Below are 19,143 nucleotides of genomic sequence, written 5' to 3'. Positions count from 1 at the left end.
TCGAATAGTGCACAATATATTGGTAAGCAGGCCTGTACCTAAAAGGGGGCACGGGGGTGATGTCCCCGGAACTATATTCGCCGCCCCCCTCCCACCCCCTACAATATTCGAACAAGTTCTATATTTAACTGGAAGCTGGAATCAATCTGTCACTTCAGCTATTGCCCCCTATGCAAACACCCCCCCCCCCCCCTTTTTTTACACATGGCGTGTTAGTATGTTAGATTGTTACATGGTGAGATTGACCCAACTAATGTCGTAATTGAGATGAATCTAAGATTACATAAACACGTCTATAATAGACCTTTTTGAGCAGATTAGTTTTGAACGTTATAACAGAGTGACAGTTTTATTAAAACATATTGAAATCTATCAGAAACATCAACATGTCCTTGCTGAGCGAGGATTGAAATCGATATATTCATTGAGCTAGTTTTATCTGGAATAGGTTGAAACGTGTATATGAAAAAAATGTACTGTTCTGCGGAATGTTCTCATGGGGCGTTCTTTTCTATTTTATTCTTATTTTAAGGTTTTTCAGAAGAACTCTCCTCATAGATTGTCCTCGATGTTCACTTTATAGATTGTCCTCAATGCATGTTCTCTTCATAAATCGTCCTCAATGGATGTTCTCTTCATAAATCGTAGTCAATGAATGTTCCCTTCATGAATCGTCCTCAATGAATGTTCTTTTCATAGATGGTCCTCAATGAATATTCCCTTCACAGATCGTCCTCAATGAATGTTCTCTTCATAGATTGTCCTTAATGAATGTTCTCTTCATAAATCTTCCTCAATGAATATTTTCTTCATAGATCGTCCTCAATGAATATTCTCTTCATAGATCGTCCTCAATGAATATTCTCTTCATAGATCGTCCTCAATGAATGTTCTCTTCATAGATCGTCCTCAATGAATGTTCTCTTCATAGATCGTCCTCAATGAATAATATCTTCATAGATCGTCCACAATGAATATTCTCTTCATAGATCGTCGTCAATGAATGTTCTCTTCATAGATCGTCCTCAATGGATGTTCTCTTCATAGATCGTCCTCAATGAATGTTCTCTTCATAGATCGTCCTCAATGAATGTTCTCTTCATAGATCGTCCTCAATGGATGTTCTCTTCATAGATTGTCCTTGATGAATGTTCTCTTCATAGATTGTCCTTAATGAATACTCTCTTCATAGATCGTCCTCAATGAATGTTCTCTTCATAGATTGTCCACAATGAATGTTCTCTTCATAGATCGTCCTCAATGAATAATATCTTCATAGATCGTCCACAATGAATATTCTCTTCATAGATCGTCCGTAATGAATAATGAAATATTGTCCTCTATAAGCGATGTCTTAACATATGGTTTTCAACGGGCGTTATCTTCACAGATTGTCCTCAATAAATGCTCTCCTAAGAATTTGTCCTCAAAGAGCACTCTCTTGACAAGGTGTCCTCAATGAACACTCTCATCACAGATACCCTCAATGAGGGTTCTCGTCACATATTGTCCAAAATGAACACTTTTCCTTTTTCTCAACAGCACAGTTTCAACTAACAGATTTTCCACCAATAGGACTTTGGGAAATATTAATTAGTGATGCCCATCTTCATACATTACTTTATTTTATTCAGCTGATTTAATTAATAAATGAGAAAAAAGAATGTTAAGAAAAATAGTAAGAATCATTGATGTGTTTTCTGTACCTATTAACTCTGTGTGTGTTATCATATATTTTTTGTCATATATTTTTTACACATATTGACCTATCTCATAACATTTAGAAATATCTCATAACTCCATGTACAATCAACAATAGGTGTATTTATTATTTATACTGTTGCTATTGACATTTATTGAAATGTTGTATCAACACTTGATTACAGCAGTTTAAGTTGGATTCTGAAATGCATATTTATGCGTTTAAATGTGCTGCTTTTCACCTTATGGAAAGTTTATGTTTAAACTTGATCTCAGATAAGTTTGGACAAGACCACCCGAGCAACGCTTCATCTCCGCGTAAGCCAATTCCGTGTTGCAAAACTGTCAAATAGAAGGATTCAGGCCGAAATTGTACACATTTACTCATCACAGCGGCCATTGTACGTACTGGAAATGATTCGTTTTGGAAATAAATATAAGTTTGACAAAATTAATCAAAGACCTTAAGTTTGTTCAAAAAGAAAAAAAAACTGTCCATATTTATGTTTTGCACCACATCCAAAAGTCCATAAATACATCATTGCACGACTCTTCATATCTGTCAACCGTGAATAGAGAGGTATGGTGCAGTGTACGATGCGGGATAATTGAAAATAATAGAAATGATCGGGGTGTGGACACAATTCGATTTTCTACTGAATCGATAATCCCGCCCCGTACGCTGCGCCGACACCGTACATTGTTTATTGCCACCTTAAACCCCACCAGGCACTCTTTTCATCAAGCATCTACAATTCCAGGGTATATCACTTTAAAATTGTGACATAAGCTTTTAATCAGTAATATACAATAGTTAAAACTGTTTATTTATTGAAATTCACAGTGATATTGTCTGAAATAACTAAATTAATATTGAATCGTTTGTAGGATAATGGAAATGTCAATATTTCAACACTGCAACCGTGTGATTTTCCGATAGCTTTCAAGATATGAATATACACAATTAGTCAAATATATTGCAGTGTGACGTAAATGGCTATGGATTATCGGAATGCGACTTTATCGGATTCATCTCAATATCAATTTTAGACATTTGGATTATATTCGTTCAGGGTCTTTTTTCAATAACATCCTTTATTCACAGTAACATAATATGACTCCTTTTTTAATTATCACTAGTGCTCATGCCGTTCAAGTCAAACGTAGTAACCCTAGCCTTGTGCATTTTATTTAATGTAAAATCCTCCTGTCTTTGAAATCAAGAAGGAACGTAACATTGTGGAGTAGCGATAGAGTTGGTTTTTATAATGCTCCTTTTTGGTCTCGGACGGACTATGCAGTTAGCCATGTATAACAATATCGCCAGTATAGCGGTTCTAGCCTCCTTCTCTTTAAATATAATCCTAGAGTGAAATTCTCGAAGCAAACAGGGCCTCAGTAGTAGTAGTTACATGGAATATGCATCATGAAATGAATCAACATCGGTGTCATCACACTGGATAGTTTTTCAGTAAACAACTGTATGACAAATATCATAATTCATTTACTAGCAATACATAATTAATTACATAATGAATAATATCAGCATGTCATTCCCTAATGCCTTTCAATAGCAATATGCTTTGTATGGAAACAACGATACAACGATGATGTTCCACTGAGCTACTCTTCACGCATTAGGAAGAGTTTGTGAGTACCCAATAGGCTTGGATTTCCAACGATGGATTGATGAGATTTCCTGAAGTTACTAGTTGTACCACGAAAAAAATATTTGATAAAATGCTGAGCAATTTGTGATAACCTTTAATTGACAGTAGTGGGCTTATATAAGAAACAGACAACTTTAAATTTGAATAAACAATGTTAAAAAAGAACACGATAATAGTATTCTGTTTTGAGAAAATACAGACCCCGTAATATCTGTGATATAATTGATTATAATTTAAAAATGGCATTGTAAATTCTGATGCTCCGTACTCCTGAAGAACCATTCGAAGTTGTGAATTGAACGCACGGGTATGGTTTGGTATAAGGTGCTATAAGATTCCCTGTAGAAGCACTGGATTGGTGTAATCCCAATCTACTCGTCGAGATCTTGTTGCTACTGATTAAAGTTTTCGGTACGGATTGATTCCAACATCTGCCCTGGAAGAATATTGTTATTCTTAGACGTGTGCATAAGTTGATCAACATTAGAGGTTTGTTGAAAGAAATTTATAGGCAGCAGAAAAGGCCTATAAATGTCCCGGATGCACCTGAAATTAAGAGGGCTGACATGGAAAAAAACGTCTAGTCGTTCCGTTTGGATGGGACAATAAACAATAAAGATCCGATTTAGACAAAGTTATGTACAAGTGGGATGAAATTTATTAATACAGATAATATATACACGGAAGAAATGTTTGAACATCGTTATTTATGGTACTTATAATCTACTAAATCACAATACGCCGTTTCTATGTATAAAGAAGATCTATTAATCTGAAATCAGGAGACAGTTGATGAGAGATGCTGTTCAGCTAAAGAGGGAGACTTCGTTTTGCCTTCCTGCCTTTTGCAATCGTCAAGGGGCTTTGATAAAAAATAATTTGATGCCATAGATATAAATTTTGTCTAAAGGAGTGAATTTTAAAAGAATTTTCACTCAAAAATGGTGGGTGAAAAATACTGAAAATATGACTATAAACAACTAAGATAATGAAATCGTTAACTTTACCATTATTGTGGAATATTTGAATAGGTCAAAAGTAATCACTTTTTAATATTTTTTTAATTCTTCAAATTTATTTGATTAATATTGGGAATTGTAATTTTACGTTTCAATAAACACACATCCTTTTAAAAAAATGTCACACCACCAAAAATGAAGTACAGACTTAGAGCTATGTGAAACTAATTCAAAACTGATAACGCCACAGTAACATGTTAAAATTGATGTTTATTTTAATACTATCAACAAAGGTGCCCACTACACAGAATATATCTTGACAAATAACAATTTTTGAAAAAGGGCATATAGTTATTAAGATATGGCACATTTTGTTGTTATTCCATTTCTCAAATCATCTTACTATGCAATTGTATATGGAGAATATCACACTTACAGAAAGGTGGTCGTAATACTTATTGTGAACCGCGCGTTGACCTGTTTTTTTCTTCGTCATTCCTGCAATATAACATTGACACATCGTATCTTGAATTATTGGGGTCTGAGTGCTTTTGATTCTTAAAGTAAACTTAATGGAAAAAATGATGCCACTTATTCGAGGCATACTGATGCGTTTACAGATAATCAGGCTTGAAATCTATGAAATAGTGAGCACCAGAGTTTGTTTGGTTCTCTAGTTTGTAAACAATTTTAACTTGAAGAGCTTAATCTGGAATGACAAAACGAACTGCCCTTCGTCAAGTATCACTAACATTGCTAACAACTAGTATATTTGTCCTCGATGAGCCGAAATCAATAGATTAATATCTTTTTATTGACCATCTTGGATAAATGGAAAAGCAATCTTGGCAGATTTCTAACTTTCACGACGACTTAATCAATGAGGTCGGTAACCGTACTTCATCTAAGTCGGCAGGCGGTTATTATTGACTCTTTTCACAAAATCACTACACAACTTTCTAGTCATTTACGTACTGTGATCCCTTGAAGGTTGCCCAACGCACTAATACGAGACCACCGGACCAAATGACACCCAGTGGTCAAATGACTCTTGCCGATTACTGACTATATATCTGGTTAGAGCACCATCATCAATCTTCTGTATACTACTAGTACTAATCATAGCTATGATCAATTGAGCAAATAAATTCCTTTCCTAATACATGACTGTAACAGTGGTGGAAAACAATCAAATTTAAGGAGTTCCGATAATCATCAAGACACGAATGGTCGTATTTTAGTGTTACGAAGTTGTTTACGTCGAGACATTAATTCCAAGAACATGAATATTGAAATCACCGCAAATACAGCGAATATGGCCACTGAAAGAGATAAAACCACAGCAATTAGAGGCATTGCGGAATCAGTGACGTCTATAGGAATGTCCTCTAGTCGTGGTTCACGTTTCGTGACTTCCACATTCGCCATCCTCATAGAATGTGAAGACGTCATTTCTTGATGCACCGCACACTTATGAAGAGTATCTTCGTCTACAAGCGAATCGCCATCATCATCCACGCCGTTGTCCGTTTCTTCATCAATGAGCCCATCGCAATCGTTGTCTAGTCCGTCGCCAGCCACAATGGGATTCGAATTTCGAACACAAGCAGCGTATAGTTTGTTCACCCCAGTAGCAACTGGGTATACACTCCCTGTTTCAGATTTACAAGTAATATACACAAATGAATGATTTGTCCACAGTTTTTGCAGTATCAAATTGTCTGATTTGTGTTCAGTTATTTCTGATTTCACATTTGAGAAGATAGAATTACTTGCATCAAGAAAGGTATGTTGTAAAATTTGAACCGACGACTTCAGAACCGTCTCGTTAATAACATTGGGACACACTGATATACACGTATCGTTCACAGAGCAACGTAAGAACTGTTCGTGTGCAGGAAGGAAAAAATCGTTGATTAAATACTCCTGCGTATCCGTAATTACTACGACGGTCGAAACGTGCACTTGTACCGGAATTAATGCCCTTAATGAAACGTATTTGGCTGCTTGGAAGTCACAGTGAAGGGTTTCGTTGGACGTTAGGTATAATTCAGAAGATGATTGGTCAGTTTCTATGCTAATTGTTCCATCTTCAAGGCCTGAAAAAAGAGATTAAAATATAATGGATTAGCATTCAAGAATCCAACATTACGTTTGATACAATGTATTAAAGGAAAACAATTTGCCACATCAGTATGTTCCTTTAGCAACGGTACTTCGATCATGGTACCATTGCTTAGGAAACATGCTATACCAACTGCTGGGCCGTGAAAATTATTGTGAAGTATTAACATTCAACGCCCGATTCTCCTTAGTTTTCCTGAATTTCTAATTTCCTCAGTTACTGGATACCTCTCCTCTTGATCTCGTCTTATACAAAAACAACGATAATTTACATATTGACAAAACTAATCCCCATGAGTACTTATGTATATAAGAATATTAATTTTAAACGCAACCCAAGTGTCTCTCAATCTTTAAAACCCCCCGTTACTTCACAGGGACCAGATATAGTTTGACCTCGTCTGATACAAAAATTAAGATAATTTACATATTGACAAAACTGATCCCCAAGAGTACTTATGTATATGACAAGATTTATTTTAAATGAACCTCAAGTGTGACTTAATTTATAAACTCCCTAGTTATTTCACAGGGACCAGATATACTTTGTCCTCGTCTGGTATATCGGCCAGAATAATTTACATAAAGGTGTTATAACCTGGAATATTCCATATCGGATAAGCAGAATATTTATGACAGCAAAACAAATCTGGCAAAGAAAATCTGTCGACAATTCTCTTAAGAACCCATACCTTGTGACCCTGTCTGGCAATAATATTAATATAATTTACATATATATATCTAAATGCGTAACCTTTTACATATGATATTCAAAATCAAAATATATTTAAATTGAATAAAAACAAAGAGGACAAAGATCCGTAAGATTAAGTTTGCTGAATTTATAACGTCTCTAGTGAAATGTTACGGTATAACATCGTGTATAATGACAATGGTAAATGAGCTTTTTCAGACGCTGAATTATAAAGTTCAGATGAACATATACTCTACTGAATTAAAAACCTATAGGCTATACAGATGAAAAGGTTTAATATTCTTGTGAAACAATATATTCCCAAGCAATGAACTAATAATGAAGTTAACTAATAATTAGTGGAATATGAATTTCTGTATTCAGTGTCCCCATGGCTCCGCCACTGTTTATAAGTCATAGACGGACATTTTCATTCGGTAGGATAAATGTCCAGACATCCTTACCAGACGAAATCCTTCAAATTGGCATCAAAAAATTATTTATGACGAAACACTATCAAGGAAGCCGGAACAAGCGGAGACTATTATGTAATGTGTCGGTACGTCAATATGGGTTCAGGTCGACGTTCGATTCAAAGTACCTCAATGGATCCATCGCATTTTTATCTTATCCCACCTTCAGTAGTATATTGTACACGTACCATATTGTCCCTAAGAATAACTTAAGAAAATATGAAGTTCATAATTGATCTAGCTGAAAATAAATGAAACCCCTTCAACATTGAATAATTTATAAGCATATGTCTGGTAATTATTTTTTTTTAGTTAATTATAACCCTTGAAGCAACGTCAGACTCAAATTACATTCACAAGATTAGCTTCTTAAATTTCAAACTAGGACCACAAAAACAATCATCGTATTTAACATTGTCTAAATTTCTAATTAACTATAAAACGTATTTTTTTTCTTTTAACTCTTAGACTTTTGCAATAATACAAACCACTTACAACGTATAATTAGCTATATTTTAACCCATTTAGTGTATTTCAGATATAGGCAATGATCACTCAAGGCCTCCTTTGAAGTTGCAAGATGCCGGAAATTTGTTTTAATACAATATGATTTTATACTCAAAATGATACTATCCTAGCTTCCTTGAGTGGCATTTAGTAACTAGGGGTATGACACATTATATGGATAACAATTACTGTAATAAATAACTTGCGACTTTTCGACGATGATGGTTTCGACTTTATCAAGCAATAGCGTCTTAGCTTTAGTTTCCCATACCTTTCCGATTTCTAGCCTAAAATTATATGTCATTTTATAATGTAAAACAATATAATTGTAGATATAAAGACGTATCCTATTTTCCAAGGTTGATCTCTTCTTTGTATTAAATTCGAAATTAATATCACAGTAAAACGCAATTGGATACTAAATCATCAAATGATTTATCGGTAGAACTCATGCCATTTGAAAGGGATGAAAACTAAGTAATTTTATAAGTTAATGACAATAAGCGGGTTACTTGTAAAAGCCCTAGGCCGTATAGACCAGTCAGGAATCGCCGGGAATCAGTTTTAGTTGACAATGAAGCAAACGCTTGGTCGTTATCATACAGAGGAAAATTTGCAATTACAGATACATATTTAAAGTATGTAGCATTCGCTCTCCCTGTTACTTTTCATTTCTGAAAAATTTCCGGATTGGAAACCAGCATGGACAAACTCCAACCGATCCCTGATGTCTAGGTCGTTGCTTTCTATGGATTCGGTAAACAGAGACATGTAGACTACTAATTAATTACACGATTGTCTATGTCTGATTCAAAGTCTTTATTAAACCCAGGGATGCCCGGTTGAATCTTATAAATGTGTTTTAGTCGCACAATAAGAAATTAATTTGGTAGGTATCACGTATTCAATATACTGAGACAGTAAATCCGAGAAACACTTTTTTTTGTTCCCTTATATTCATAAGTTCAATAAAGCAAAAAGTTTTCGACGCGTTTTTGTTGTTTTCTACTGAATGAATCGTACCAGAGAAAAAAAAAAAGAGACAAAGCGTTTTGTGAAAGTATATTATTAAAAGTAGAGAAGTTAGTAGATCTTTACCAATTACGTTCTCTTCTTATGAATGAACCCATTCATCAGTATTATTTTAATCTTGGTGAATAAAATAATTTCTACGATTCTTTGATATTTTCAACAAATAACTGAATTGCCTCCATCCAGCAACAGACAATATATAAAGGTATTCGTACAAAAAAAGGAATCGCAACTACAATAACAACAATTTACAATAAAATTCACTAATTACATCAGTCGAACACACGCTAAATTGAATACCAATCGAACTCGGTCAATGAAGGAACGATGAATCATAGATCACTAAGTATAGTTAATCAAATACGGCCAAAATATTAACTGACCCAATTTAACCTTCTGCACGTGCATATGTGGATCACGTGATATGTAATAGCCTTGAAAGCTCATGTAAACAAACATGGTGGAATATTTTTGTGAAACTTTTTTAAAACTTTGTGAAATAACCATTTAACAAAAAATAAACTGTGCACTTTTGGAGGTGACTTAGTACTGGATCAAATGTTTGATATACTGTGAGGACATAATTGTCATAGACTAAAATTCTCTATCAATAAACAGAAATACATGAAGCTGAAGAAACATCATTATGTATTTGGTGAGTTTGATTTATATTGTTGTACAATGTGTCACATAACATAATAACATAAGACACCTCGCATCTTATGGGAATTCAAAGAAGATTTATTTATATCAATTTATACTGATCAATTCTGAACGAAACATTCCGATTTCTAATCAAGTTTTGCTAAAATTGAAGGAACTATTAATAAGACCGTTTGATGGAACATGACGCCAGTGATTTCAGAATCGCATTTTGTTAACGTGATACGTTTTAGAATGAACTTAAAATTTAAGTTCTCGTATTGGTCAAATGAGTATATATTCATCAGTTAGTTTACCTGGTGTCATAAAGTTACAACAGAATCCCTATAAAATCTGGAAAATTCATAAAACTAAGTAATTATTGAAAAACGCTTAATCTTGATATTAAGCGTTTTCAATAGTTGATTGCATATTTATGGATAATTACTAAGTTTTTTGGACGTAATATCACTTTAAATACTTCTTTTTACAATAATTGAATGTTATCTTTTAAAATCTGATTTTAAATTTTATGTCCAAAATAGGTTTCATTTCAAAGTGTATAATTTATGAGAGGATTTCAGATATGAAAAAAAAATCTACACTTTTGATAGGCTGGAAGACAAACGATATGGGAATTTTTGAAATGACAAAAAAAAAAAAAATTGCACTGTGCATAAAGAATAAGAATAGACTATAAGCTTCACCAAAACACACCCATTGGAATTAGAAATAATCTTTTGAAACCCTTTCATAAAAACAAAATAGCTTCAACATCCATATTGCACTATAAACAATTGCCTAAATCCCCTCAACATCAGTACTTACTATTACCACAAAATTTGCCACAATTTATGCTACTTTTAAAAGTGGTTAGACAATTTGATATGAAATGACCCAGAACAGGAGAAACAAAACAAATTAATCAGATCATGGATGAGGAGGAGAGTCGTCTAGATTTGAATTGTTTATGTGTATATCATTAATAAATGAATACTTACCTGTTATATGAAACGTTAAATTTGTTTGCTGCTCAAATTTTGAAAAATAAAAATGTTTTCCATTTGAAGATGCTGGTGGTATTGACTCTAATGTCTGGATGTTCATGTCAACACAAGAGGAGTCATTGGAGTCACTTTCATTGTCTAGCACTAGTAATAGCACACCAAATAACTTGTCTGAGGTCATATTGACCACTGCATCTAAAGTGGTTGATTCCAAAATAACCATTTCGTAAGAGTTCAAACCAATTGTATTCATGGAATTGTCTTTTGGCATTGATGTGTTGTCGTCTTCAGACACATTAGAAAACCCACACACAATATCGTAGGTCTGTGTTGTGTTGTCATTCGCATGTGTAGCGAGTATATGAAAACACATATTGCCATCAAAGTTTATCGTTGTATCCGGGTTTATTGCATACATTATCACATGATAAATGTCAAAAGCATTAATACTTGAGAAATTTGGAAGAACATATTGGGTGTTGAGAACATTAGTAGGAAAGACCATTGTCATATCTCCTTTATGTTTCTTGATATATACAGATACTGGTTTGGTTGTTTTCATCTTTAAACCTGCAAGAGAAGTTAACAATGGTTAAAGGTGTCGGAAGAAATGTGCTAAAATATATTAAACAAATTCAAAATGCAGTTTTTAGTTTTCCAATCTTCAGATATTGGTCTATTTCAGCTCATATCTCTGCTAAAGTTTGACAGGTTCTATATTTTAGGTTAGGATCACTGGTTTGTTAGAAGAAGTTTGTTTAGGGGCATTACTGCTGGAAAGCTTTTCAGTAAAACACAGGTCACTATGTTTGGTTCTATAAGCTTAAGTGTACTTATTTTGTAATTGGCATTTTTAATCTTCGGTTATATTTTGCAAAGTCTTTAGAATTTTTATTTTTGGAATTTTGATATCTGGATTGATTGGTTTCAAGATTATTTTGTCAATAAAAAAGAACATAAGTCGAGATAATTCCTTCAGATTTTTCAAACCCGTTTTGTCCTGTCAGTGATGTAAGAGGGGCAGATATGGAAAAAGCGTCTAGTCGTTTGGATGGGACAATAAACCAAGGACCTGTGCGCTGCAGGCTTTGCAAGTTGAAGATCCCTCCACAGTTGAAAGAAATTGAAAAAGATCAGGCTAGTGCCACTGTCCTGGCAAAATTTCCCTCATTGCACTCTGCATGGTGACTTCATTAGCCCACATGGTGCAGAAAAGTAGGATGTAAAACTCCATTTCATTTCAATAATAAAGAAAAGCCTCATCAAGCTCAAAAGATTCTTTCTCAACTAGATTTGTAAAGTTTCTGGAAGAAAGGTGTTTGATCTTCACAAGTTTGTTGGTATATTAAATTTGAATTGACATAACAGAATGTAGAATATTAGTATTACTTTGCAATGATAACTACACATGATAACATATAAACACTATTTACTTAATATGCTCCTGAAAAATTGGGAATTTTAACTAATACTTTCAATATACATAAGGGTTTATCCTAGTGTAGCATTATGATGCAGTTTTGGTTTTTCTGTTAGTGCCAATAGTGTTAGTTATCCTAGTTTTATTTACTCCTTAAAATGGTGATTTTAACTAATACTTTTAAGAAATACAAGGGTTTTTTCCTTGTGTAGCATTGTGATGCAGTTTTGGTTTTTCTATTAGTGCAAATACTGTTAGTCTTGCCATTTGAAAATGCTTAATATAAATTTTTCTTTATTTCTGGCTTTTCATTTCCATACCCTGAAAATTGTCTGCCGATTTCATTATTTTATTGCTCTGTGGATGTTCTGTTTCAATCTTAATAGGATATTTTGTTGCAACATAATTTTGTATTCATATAAATCTATACTGTGTTAGATGTCATATCATTTTAAATTACATCAATTCTATACAGCTTTTCAGGATTACCAGAAAAACTTGACCAGAATAATATGTCAAAATTGTATCATTTTGAATAAATGGAATTTATAATCGTGGCCTCATATAAAGTAAAGTTTTCATGGAACCTTAACTCTTTGCACTACCTTTTAGCGTTATTGAAATACAACTTCATATAACATGTCATATGACATCACTTGGTATCAGCCGAGGTGTATAATTACATGGCTGGTAGGATTAAAAGGCTTAGACCTTGTATAGCAATTTGAGTACTCCGACCTATTCAACCAATAACTCGTATAATAGTACAGTATATGAGGTTTTTCGTTTTCATCGGCAGACAAGGGAACATTGAATCTCGTATAATATAATATTTTATAAGGTTTTAAATCTGACTATTTATATACATGTTATTTAGTTAGTGGTTTTTTAGTTATTGACAAACAAGCTAAGAATAAGAGGTTTTGATCCACAAGATCCACGCTTGTATCAGCTTTTGAACGGTACCAAAAACTCAAAATGACCAAATATGGCATATACAAGGTTACAAGCGGTCACCCACGATACCTTCCTTAGAGTCTCATAAATTTTGATATTTCTCACGACCCATCAAAACAAATGATATAAGACATATTTTAAGCCAACTCAAGAGCAGTATATCACTTCCAGTAGGTCATATCTATAGAATTCATCAGCTTTAAATTATATTATTCCACAAAGTGACGTTTTTGACCTATTCCACGGAATTATAGTGAAGAAGACCAAGTTCTTTTAACAAAGGAATAAAAAAAGAGTCTAGACTAAGAATACCATGATGTCAATTGAATTTTCCTGATCAATAGGAATGGCAAATTGGACACAAGAACTTTGGATTTCAATTCCATCTTGTGTGTAATAGTCTGGACACTTTTAATTGAAATCAGAACTCAAAAAGATCTTGAAACCTCTATTAATTCATAGCACAATCTTTTTTTTTCTTTTACACAAATTGTTCAATTTGGTGAACAATTTGGCTATCATTATAGTTAACTTAAGACCTTCATATAATTTGTTCTTGATTTTGTAGGGCAAAAATCACACTCTTCCTTTTTTATTAGAGCAAATCCGGAGACGTGACATAAATGGTGTAGGGAGAAAAAAATATTAATCTTTCCAAATATATATGGGTTTTGCAGTTCCAAGGTATCTAAATAGGTGTAAAACCCCCACGCTTGCTTAGATGCAGAAAGTCCCCTTTTAACATGGCTTTCTTTTTCTGTCCCAACAACAGTCCACATCTGTCCAAATAGCTATCAGAAGCTGGGTTAGAGACAGATGTTTTGGTCTATCTGACCCATTCTTATTTTTTAAAGTATGATCCTTTTGTAAAGTATGGTCCTTTTTTTTTAAAATACAAGTATGGTCCTTTTTTAAAGTATGGTCCTTTTCAGAGTATGATCCTTTTGTAAAGCATGGACCTTTTTTTTAAGTATGGTCCACTACAGTATGTACCTAAATGAAAACATTTAGACAAATAAGGATCAAATCAATTGCAAACATACAAGAAGAAATCATACAAAGTGGCCATATAGCTCAAAATTGAATTGTCTCTGTGAATGTTATTCATTATCTACAGGATATGTCCAATTAAGCTGATGACCAACACCTTCATTAAGATCTGTGTTCATTAATCCAATTACCTGTGGTATTGCCGGCATGGAGCTCCATGTAAGATATATTTAGCACTTCTGATTGGTTTATCTGGTTATTATAAATAGTAATATTGTTCTGATCTTCTATTGTCAACTGGATGTGGTCAGTTCCAGGAAATGTTGGCACTATTTCTAAGAATAATTCCTCTTTGCAGAAGTTCAAATAAGGCAGGAAGAACTCTCGGCCATAACTTGTTGCTGAATCACCTAAAAATATAAAGAATATCTGATTGTAAAACTCATGACTGTACAACTCCATCACCTTGATGAAGAGTTCAATCTCAAAACACAGGACTAGGGCTGCAATGATTCACTGATAAACAGCAATATTTTTGTTTTCATCCAAGGATTGGATGAAAAAAAATAACCATATATCGTCACTGTTAATAACAAATCACACAGAATACTTGTGTGTATAACAAATTGTGTTCTGATTTGATTTTTTTAAGCATAAATTTCACATAAAAATTTTCTGACTTCTATTTCTTTCCTTCTAAATGTTCTCATGTGCTAAATAGTGAGTGATACATGGGATCCAAAGATGTATGAAAATTGTCAAAAATAATGGTTTTGGTGATGATGAGATATTATGGTGCATTGATGAGATATCTGTTGTTGTTAAATTGTTATTGATTATACTTTCTAACCAAATAAAAGTTCATGTAACTTTACTTTTTTAGTGGTACTGGTATATAAATGAAACCTCCATTCCTCGCCTCGAGATAATACCTTGCGGATTTTTCAACCCGGTTTCCCCCTGTCAGTGATGCAGGTACGAGGGGCTGACATGGAAAAAACCTCTAGTTGTTCAGATGGGACAATAAACTGAAGCCCCGTGTGCTACAGGCTGTGCACATTAAAAATCCCTCGACAGTTGGAAACTGAAAAAAAGCAGGCTAATGCCACTGTCTTGGCAAAATTTCCCTCATTGCACTTTGTTGCCCGTCTTCATTAGCCCACATGGTGCACATAAGTAGGACGTAAAACTCCATTCATTTCATTTCCATTCCTCGCCCTCGGAAACTAGGTATTTGTGGGTTTTAGAAATTCGGATGTAATATAATTAGTAAGTGAGTAGGCTATTTAATGTCACCGAAATCTAGAATATCATAGAAATCATAGAAATAGCTAAATGAAAAATAGTGAATAATAAATTGCCTTGAGGGAATATCTGAAATACTCTATATTCCTAAGCTGATATTTACAGATTTTCTTTACTTCATTATTGCGATATGAATGACATAATGTTAAAACGTGACTATTCATAAGACTTCAATCTGCTGAACTGGAATTGGAAGGGAAATACCATAACTGTTGTATTTTCTTTTCTTTAAATGTTAGGTTCATTGTTCTTGTAAGATGTCTTGGAAATAAAACAGTATCACTTGAGGCATTTGATATTTACAATTTAATATGTTAACAAGATTTGCATATTTGATTTTAAGCTTCTAAAACTTCAACTGTTAAAGTTGGGTTTCCTTATTTTTTAGTGTCAAATAAAGCAAACTATTTTGATTAATGCATGTTTCTAATGAATTATTATGTATTCTTAATCATATCATTATGTTATTATTGCATATAATTAAGAGTTGTAACCAATCATGAATGTCCATGTATATACAGTCTTGATATAAAAAATAGTCTTTTTGACCTTTCTTGATCGGCCACTCATTGGAATTCTGCTGGTAATTCTCTTCTAATTGAGCTAATTCTATATATCACAGGGTATCTTAAATTGACCAGTCATCATTCTAACATTCAAACACAGATAATTCTGGACACACATAGATTTGAAGGCTCAAATTTCAATGGTGAGCTAGCTGTAAACACTATTACCGATTAGCTTAAAAAAATGACCCACCTGTCCCTTTAATTTTATTTCACCCAAAGTTTTATCAATTGCACAAAGTGACAAATATCTCTTAAAATAAGAAACAGTTTCCAAAGGTTAATCAGAAAGGATTTTGAGCATTCGTTTATTATTGATGGTTATTCTTGATGATCATTCAATATACAGTCCTATCTGGAGGTCCCTAGAGCATTCACATTGTAATTGTCTACAAATGAGATTTTTCCGCAAGAAAATTATCAATATTACAGGTTAAAGTTGACTCATTTATTTGACTGTATCAATTAAGAGATGTTGTAAATGGGATTGAGTTTAATCAAGCAAGGCCACTGCCATCAATTTGATTTTCAAATTTTATCTAAACAGGCATTTACTTAAATCAATCAAATGTACACTGAACTTTTGCCAATATGTAATAAAAACAGCCTTGACAAGATGTCCTTATAGTTTTGTACTAATTCAAAAATAAAAAATGAAAAAAAAAAATTGAATTTTTAGCCAAGTGTTCACAGCTCAGTGCTGAAATTTTAGACTTCAAATCCATGTTTGTTCAGAATTAACCACTTTTTATACGTCCACATCTCTCTATGTGGACGTATATTGTCGGCACCCCTTGTCCATTCGTCAGTCTGTCAATATTTGCTTGTAAACGGTCTAGATTTTTTAATGGAATCAAATGAAAATCAGTATGTGTATACATATTCATTAAACACAGATCAAGTTCGAATTTGAGCTATTTTCGACCGTTAGAAGCAGAGTTATTGCCCTTGCCCCAAAATCTTGAATATGTTATTACTCTCTTAGTTTTCGACTGATTTTGATGAAACTTAAAATGGATGTTTCGTTTTTATATAGAAATACGAAAAGAAATTTCATAGTTTTAGATATTTTTGAAGGAATTGTGCAATTTTCATTTTCGTATATTTCTAGCACTTCTGACTCAAATCAGGGTGCACCACCCCCCCACCCACCAAAATGCTGAGTGCTTTTTTACATGATGAAAGTGGTGCTCAATTTCTAATCCATTGAAAGGCAGGATGGTACACACATCAATTTTCTAGGATGGAAGCAAGCAATAATTCTTAGGCAAGTCAAGTTAAATTTCTCCTTGAAATACCTCCTTGCATCTGCAGAGTTTTGTATGCTAATATTTTAGGATTATCTCTCTATGTCTTTTTATTAATTAAGGATTTTTTAATGGAGGAATATCTCTTGGATTTTATATGAAAGATTCAATAAAATTCAGGTAATGTTACCTCATTAAATCAAGTCAAGTTTTTTTTATATTTGTTAGTTATTTATTTGCTAGTAATTTGTGAAAGATAACAGGCTACAGCTAATTAGATGTTTCTTTTTTCTTGATTACAATTAAAAAATGTCTTTCTTTAATGAAGCTGTAGAAAATGTTGTCTTTGTGGAATTTAAAGGGGCTCTTTGGGCTAGCGTAGGCTCAGTTCACACCAACGGCGCTTTGATCGCGCTTTAAAGCGGCGAACAAAGCTTAACAAAGTTCGACTAAAGCGCCAGGGTAGTAATAGATCGTTGGAAAGCTTTGAGCAAAGCTTAGCTTAACATTACTAAGGAGATCGTGATATTTTTGGAAAAGTAAACAAAAAATGATGGCCCTTTGCTCGCCGATTTAAAGCGCAGCATTCGCCGTTGGTGTGAACTAGGCATTAAAAAACTTATTGTCTTAGAAAATTAAAAAGTTTTTTGAATTTTTTTTCGATATTTTTTAAAGGAATAGGAATATCAGTCGCAAAATAATACTGATAGTCTTAGAATGTTGTTGCATTGATAAAAATATAATCGTTTGTAAGTTTACATTGAAAAGAAACCCATTTCCCTCCTAGCAATTTCAAGCCCAAAAAGTCATAAAAAATGAGCCAGAAATTGTCCTCTGTAAAAACAAATTTTGAAGACTTTATGTGTGCTTATGATTATATTTTTATCATTAATGTTTTAAGACTAACACTACTATTTTGAGGGTGCTATCCAAATCCTCATAAAAATAATAGAAAAAATTCAAAAAACTTTTTACTTTGCTCAGACAATAATCTTATGTCCCATTGTTGAACAATATATCAGTTTTGGTTTGGTTTTGGTTTTGTGATGTTCATTTCAATTTTTCCATTCATGTCAGAAGGAGTAATCCTTGTTTTCTGAACATTAATATTGATAAGGACTAAGCTATAAATATTTCAAGAAAAACACTGAAAATGGGTGCATGCTGTCCTTTTAAAGGAATCTTACGTCTTAAAATGAACATAAAATTTAAGAATATTAAACTTGGTCAATAAGAGCATATATTCATCAGTAGATATACCTGGTGTCATAAATAACATAACAGGATCCTTATATAATCCGATAAATCCAAAAAACTTAGTAATTATTCATAAATATACAATTAACTATTGAAAAACGCTTAGTATTAAGATTAATAATTACTTAGTTTTATGAATTTTCCAATTTTCCAGATTTTACAGGTGATTCTGTTGTAACTTTATGACACCAGGTAAGTGAATATATACTCATATTGACCATTCTTGAGAACTTAAATTTTATGTTCATTCTAAGACGTACTATCACCTTAAATTACCTATTAATGCCATTTGCTTATATACTGCTTGACATATGTATCGATTCTAAACAAAAATATTTGCTGACAATCACAATGTTCTATGGGTAACATGGGAGCGGCAGAGACTCATCAAGTAAACTTGCTTTCTTTTGTAAGCTGATGATGCTGTCCTAGTAAAATTTATCAGGATATTAGCTGCCATTGATGTCTTTGTTAGCTTAATAAGATATGTCATTTCATCTTGAGATAATTCTAGGCTACACTAATAATGCTAATAATGAAAAAATCTGGTGCCAGCTGTCATCAAAGAGAGTTCAATGTAAAAAATCCAAGA

At 33.2% G+C, this 19,143-nt stretch overlaps 1 protein-coding gene across 1 annotated transcript in view; it reads right to left on the bottom strand.

Moving 5' to 3' along the window:
* Positions 1-5,787: 5,787 nt before the first annotated feature.
* Positions 5,788-19,143, bottom strand: part of LOTGIDRAFT_238409 (hypothetical protein) — a gene marked incomplete at both ends in the record, with an annotated part of 28,596 nt that continues 15,240 nt past the window's right edge. The window contains 3 exons of the mRNA XM_009050114.1: positions 5,788-6,429; positions 10,804-11,379; positions 14,368-14,586. Of these exons, the coding sequence (XP_009048362.1) occupies positions 5,789-6,429; positions 10,804-11,379; positions 14,368-14,586 (1,436 nt within the window). The remainder of the gene's footprint in view (positions 6,430-10,803; positions 11,380-14,367; positions 14,587-19,143) is intronic.

Source organism: Lottia gigantea, assembly GCF_000327385.1.
Source record: "Lottia gigantea unplaced genomic scaffold LOTGIsca_145, whole genome shotgun sequence".
NCBI lineage: Eukaryota > Metazoa > Mollusca > Gastropoda > Lottiidae > Lottia > Lottia gigantea.
This window is presented reverse-complemented; position numbering and strand designations above follow the sequence as displayed.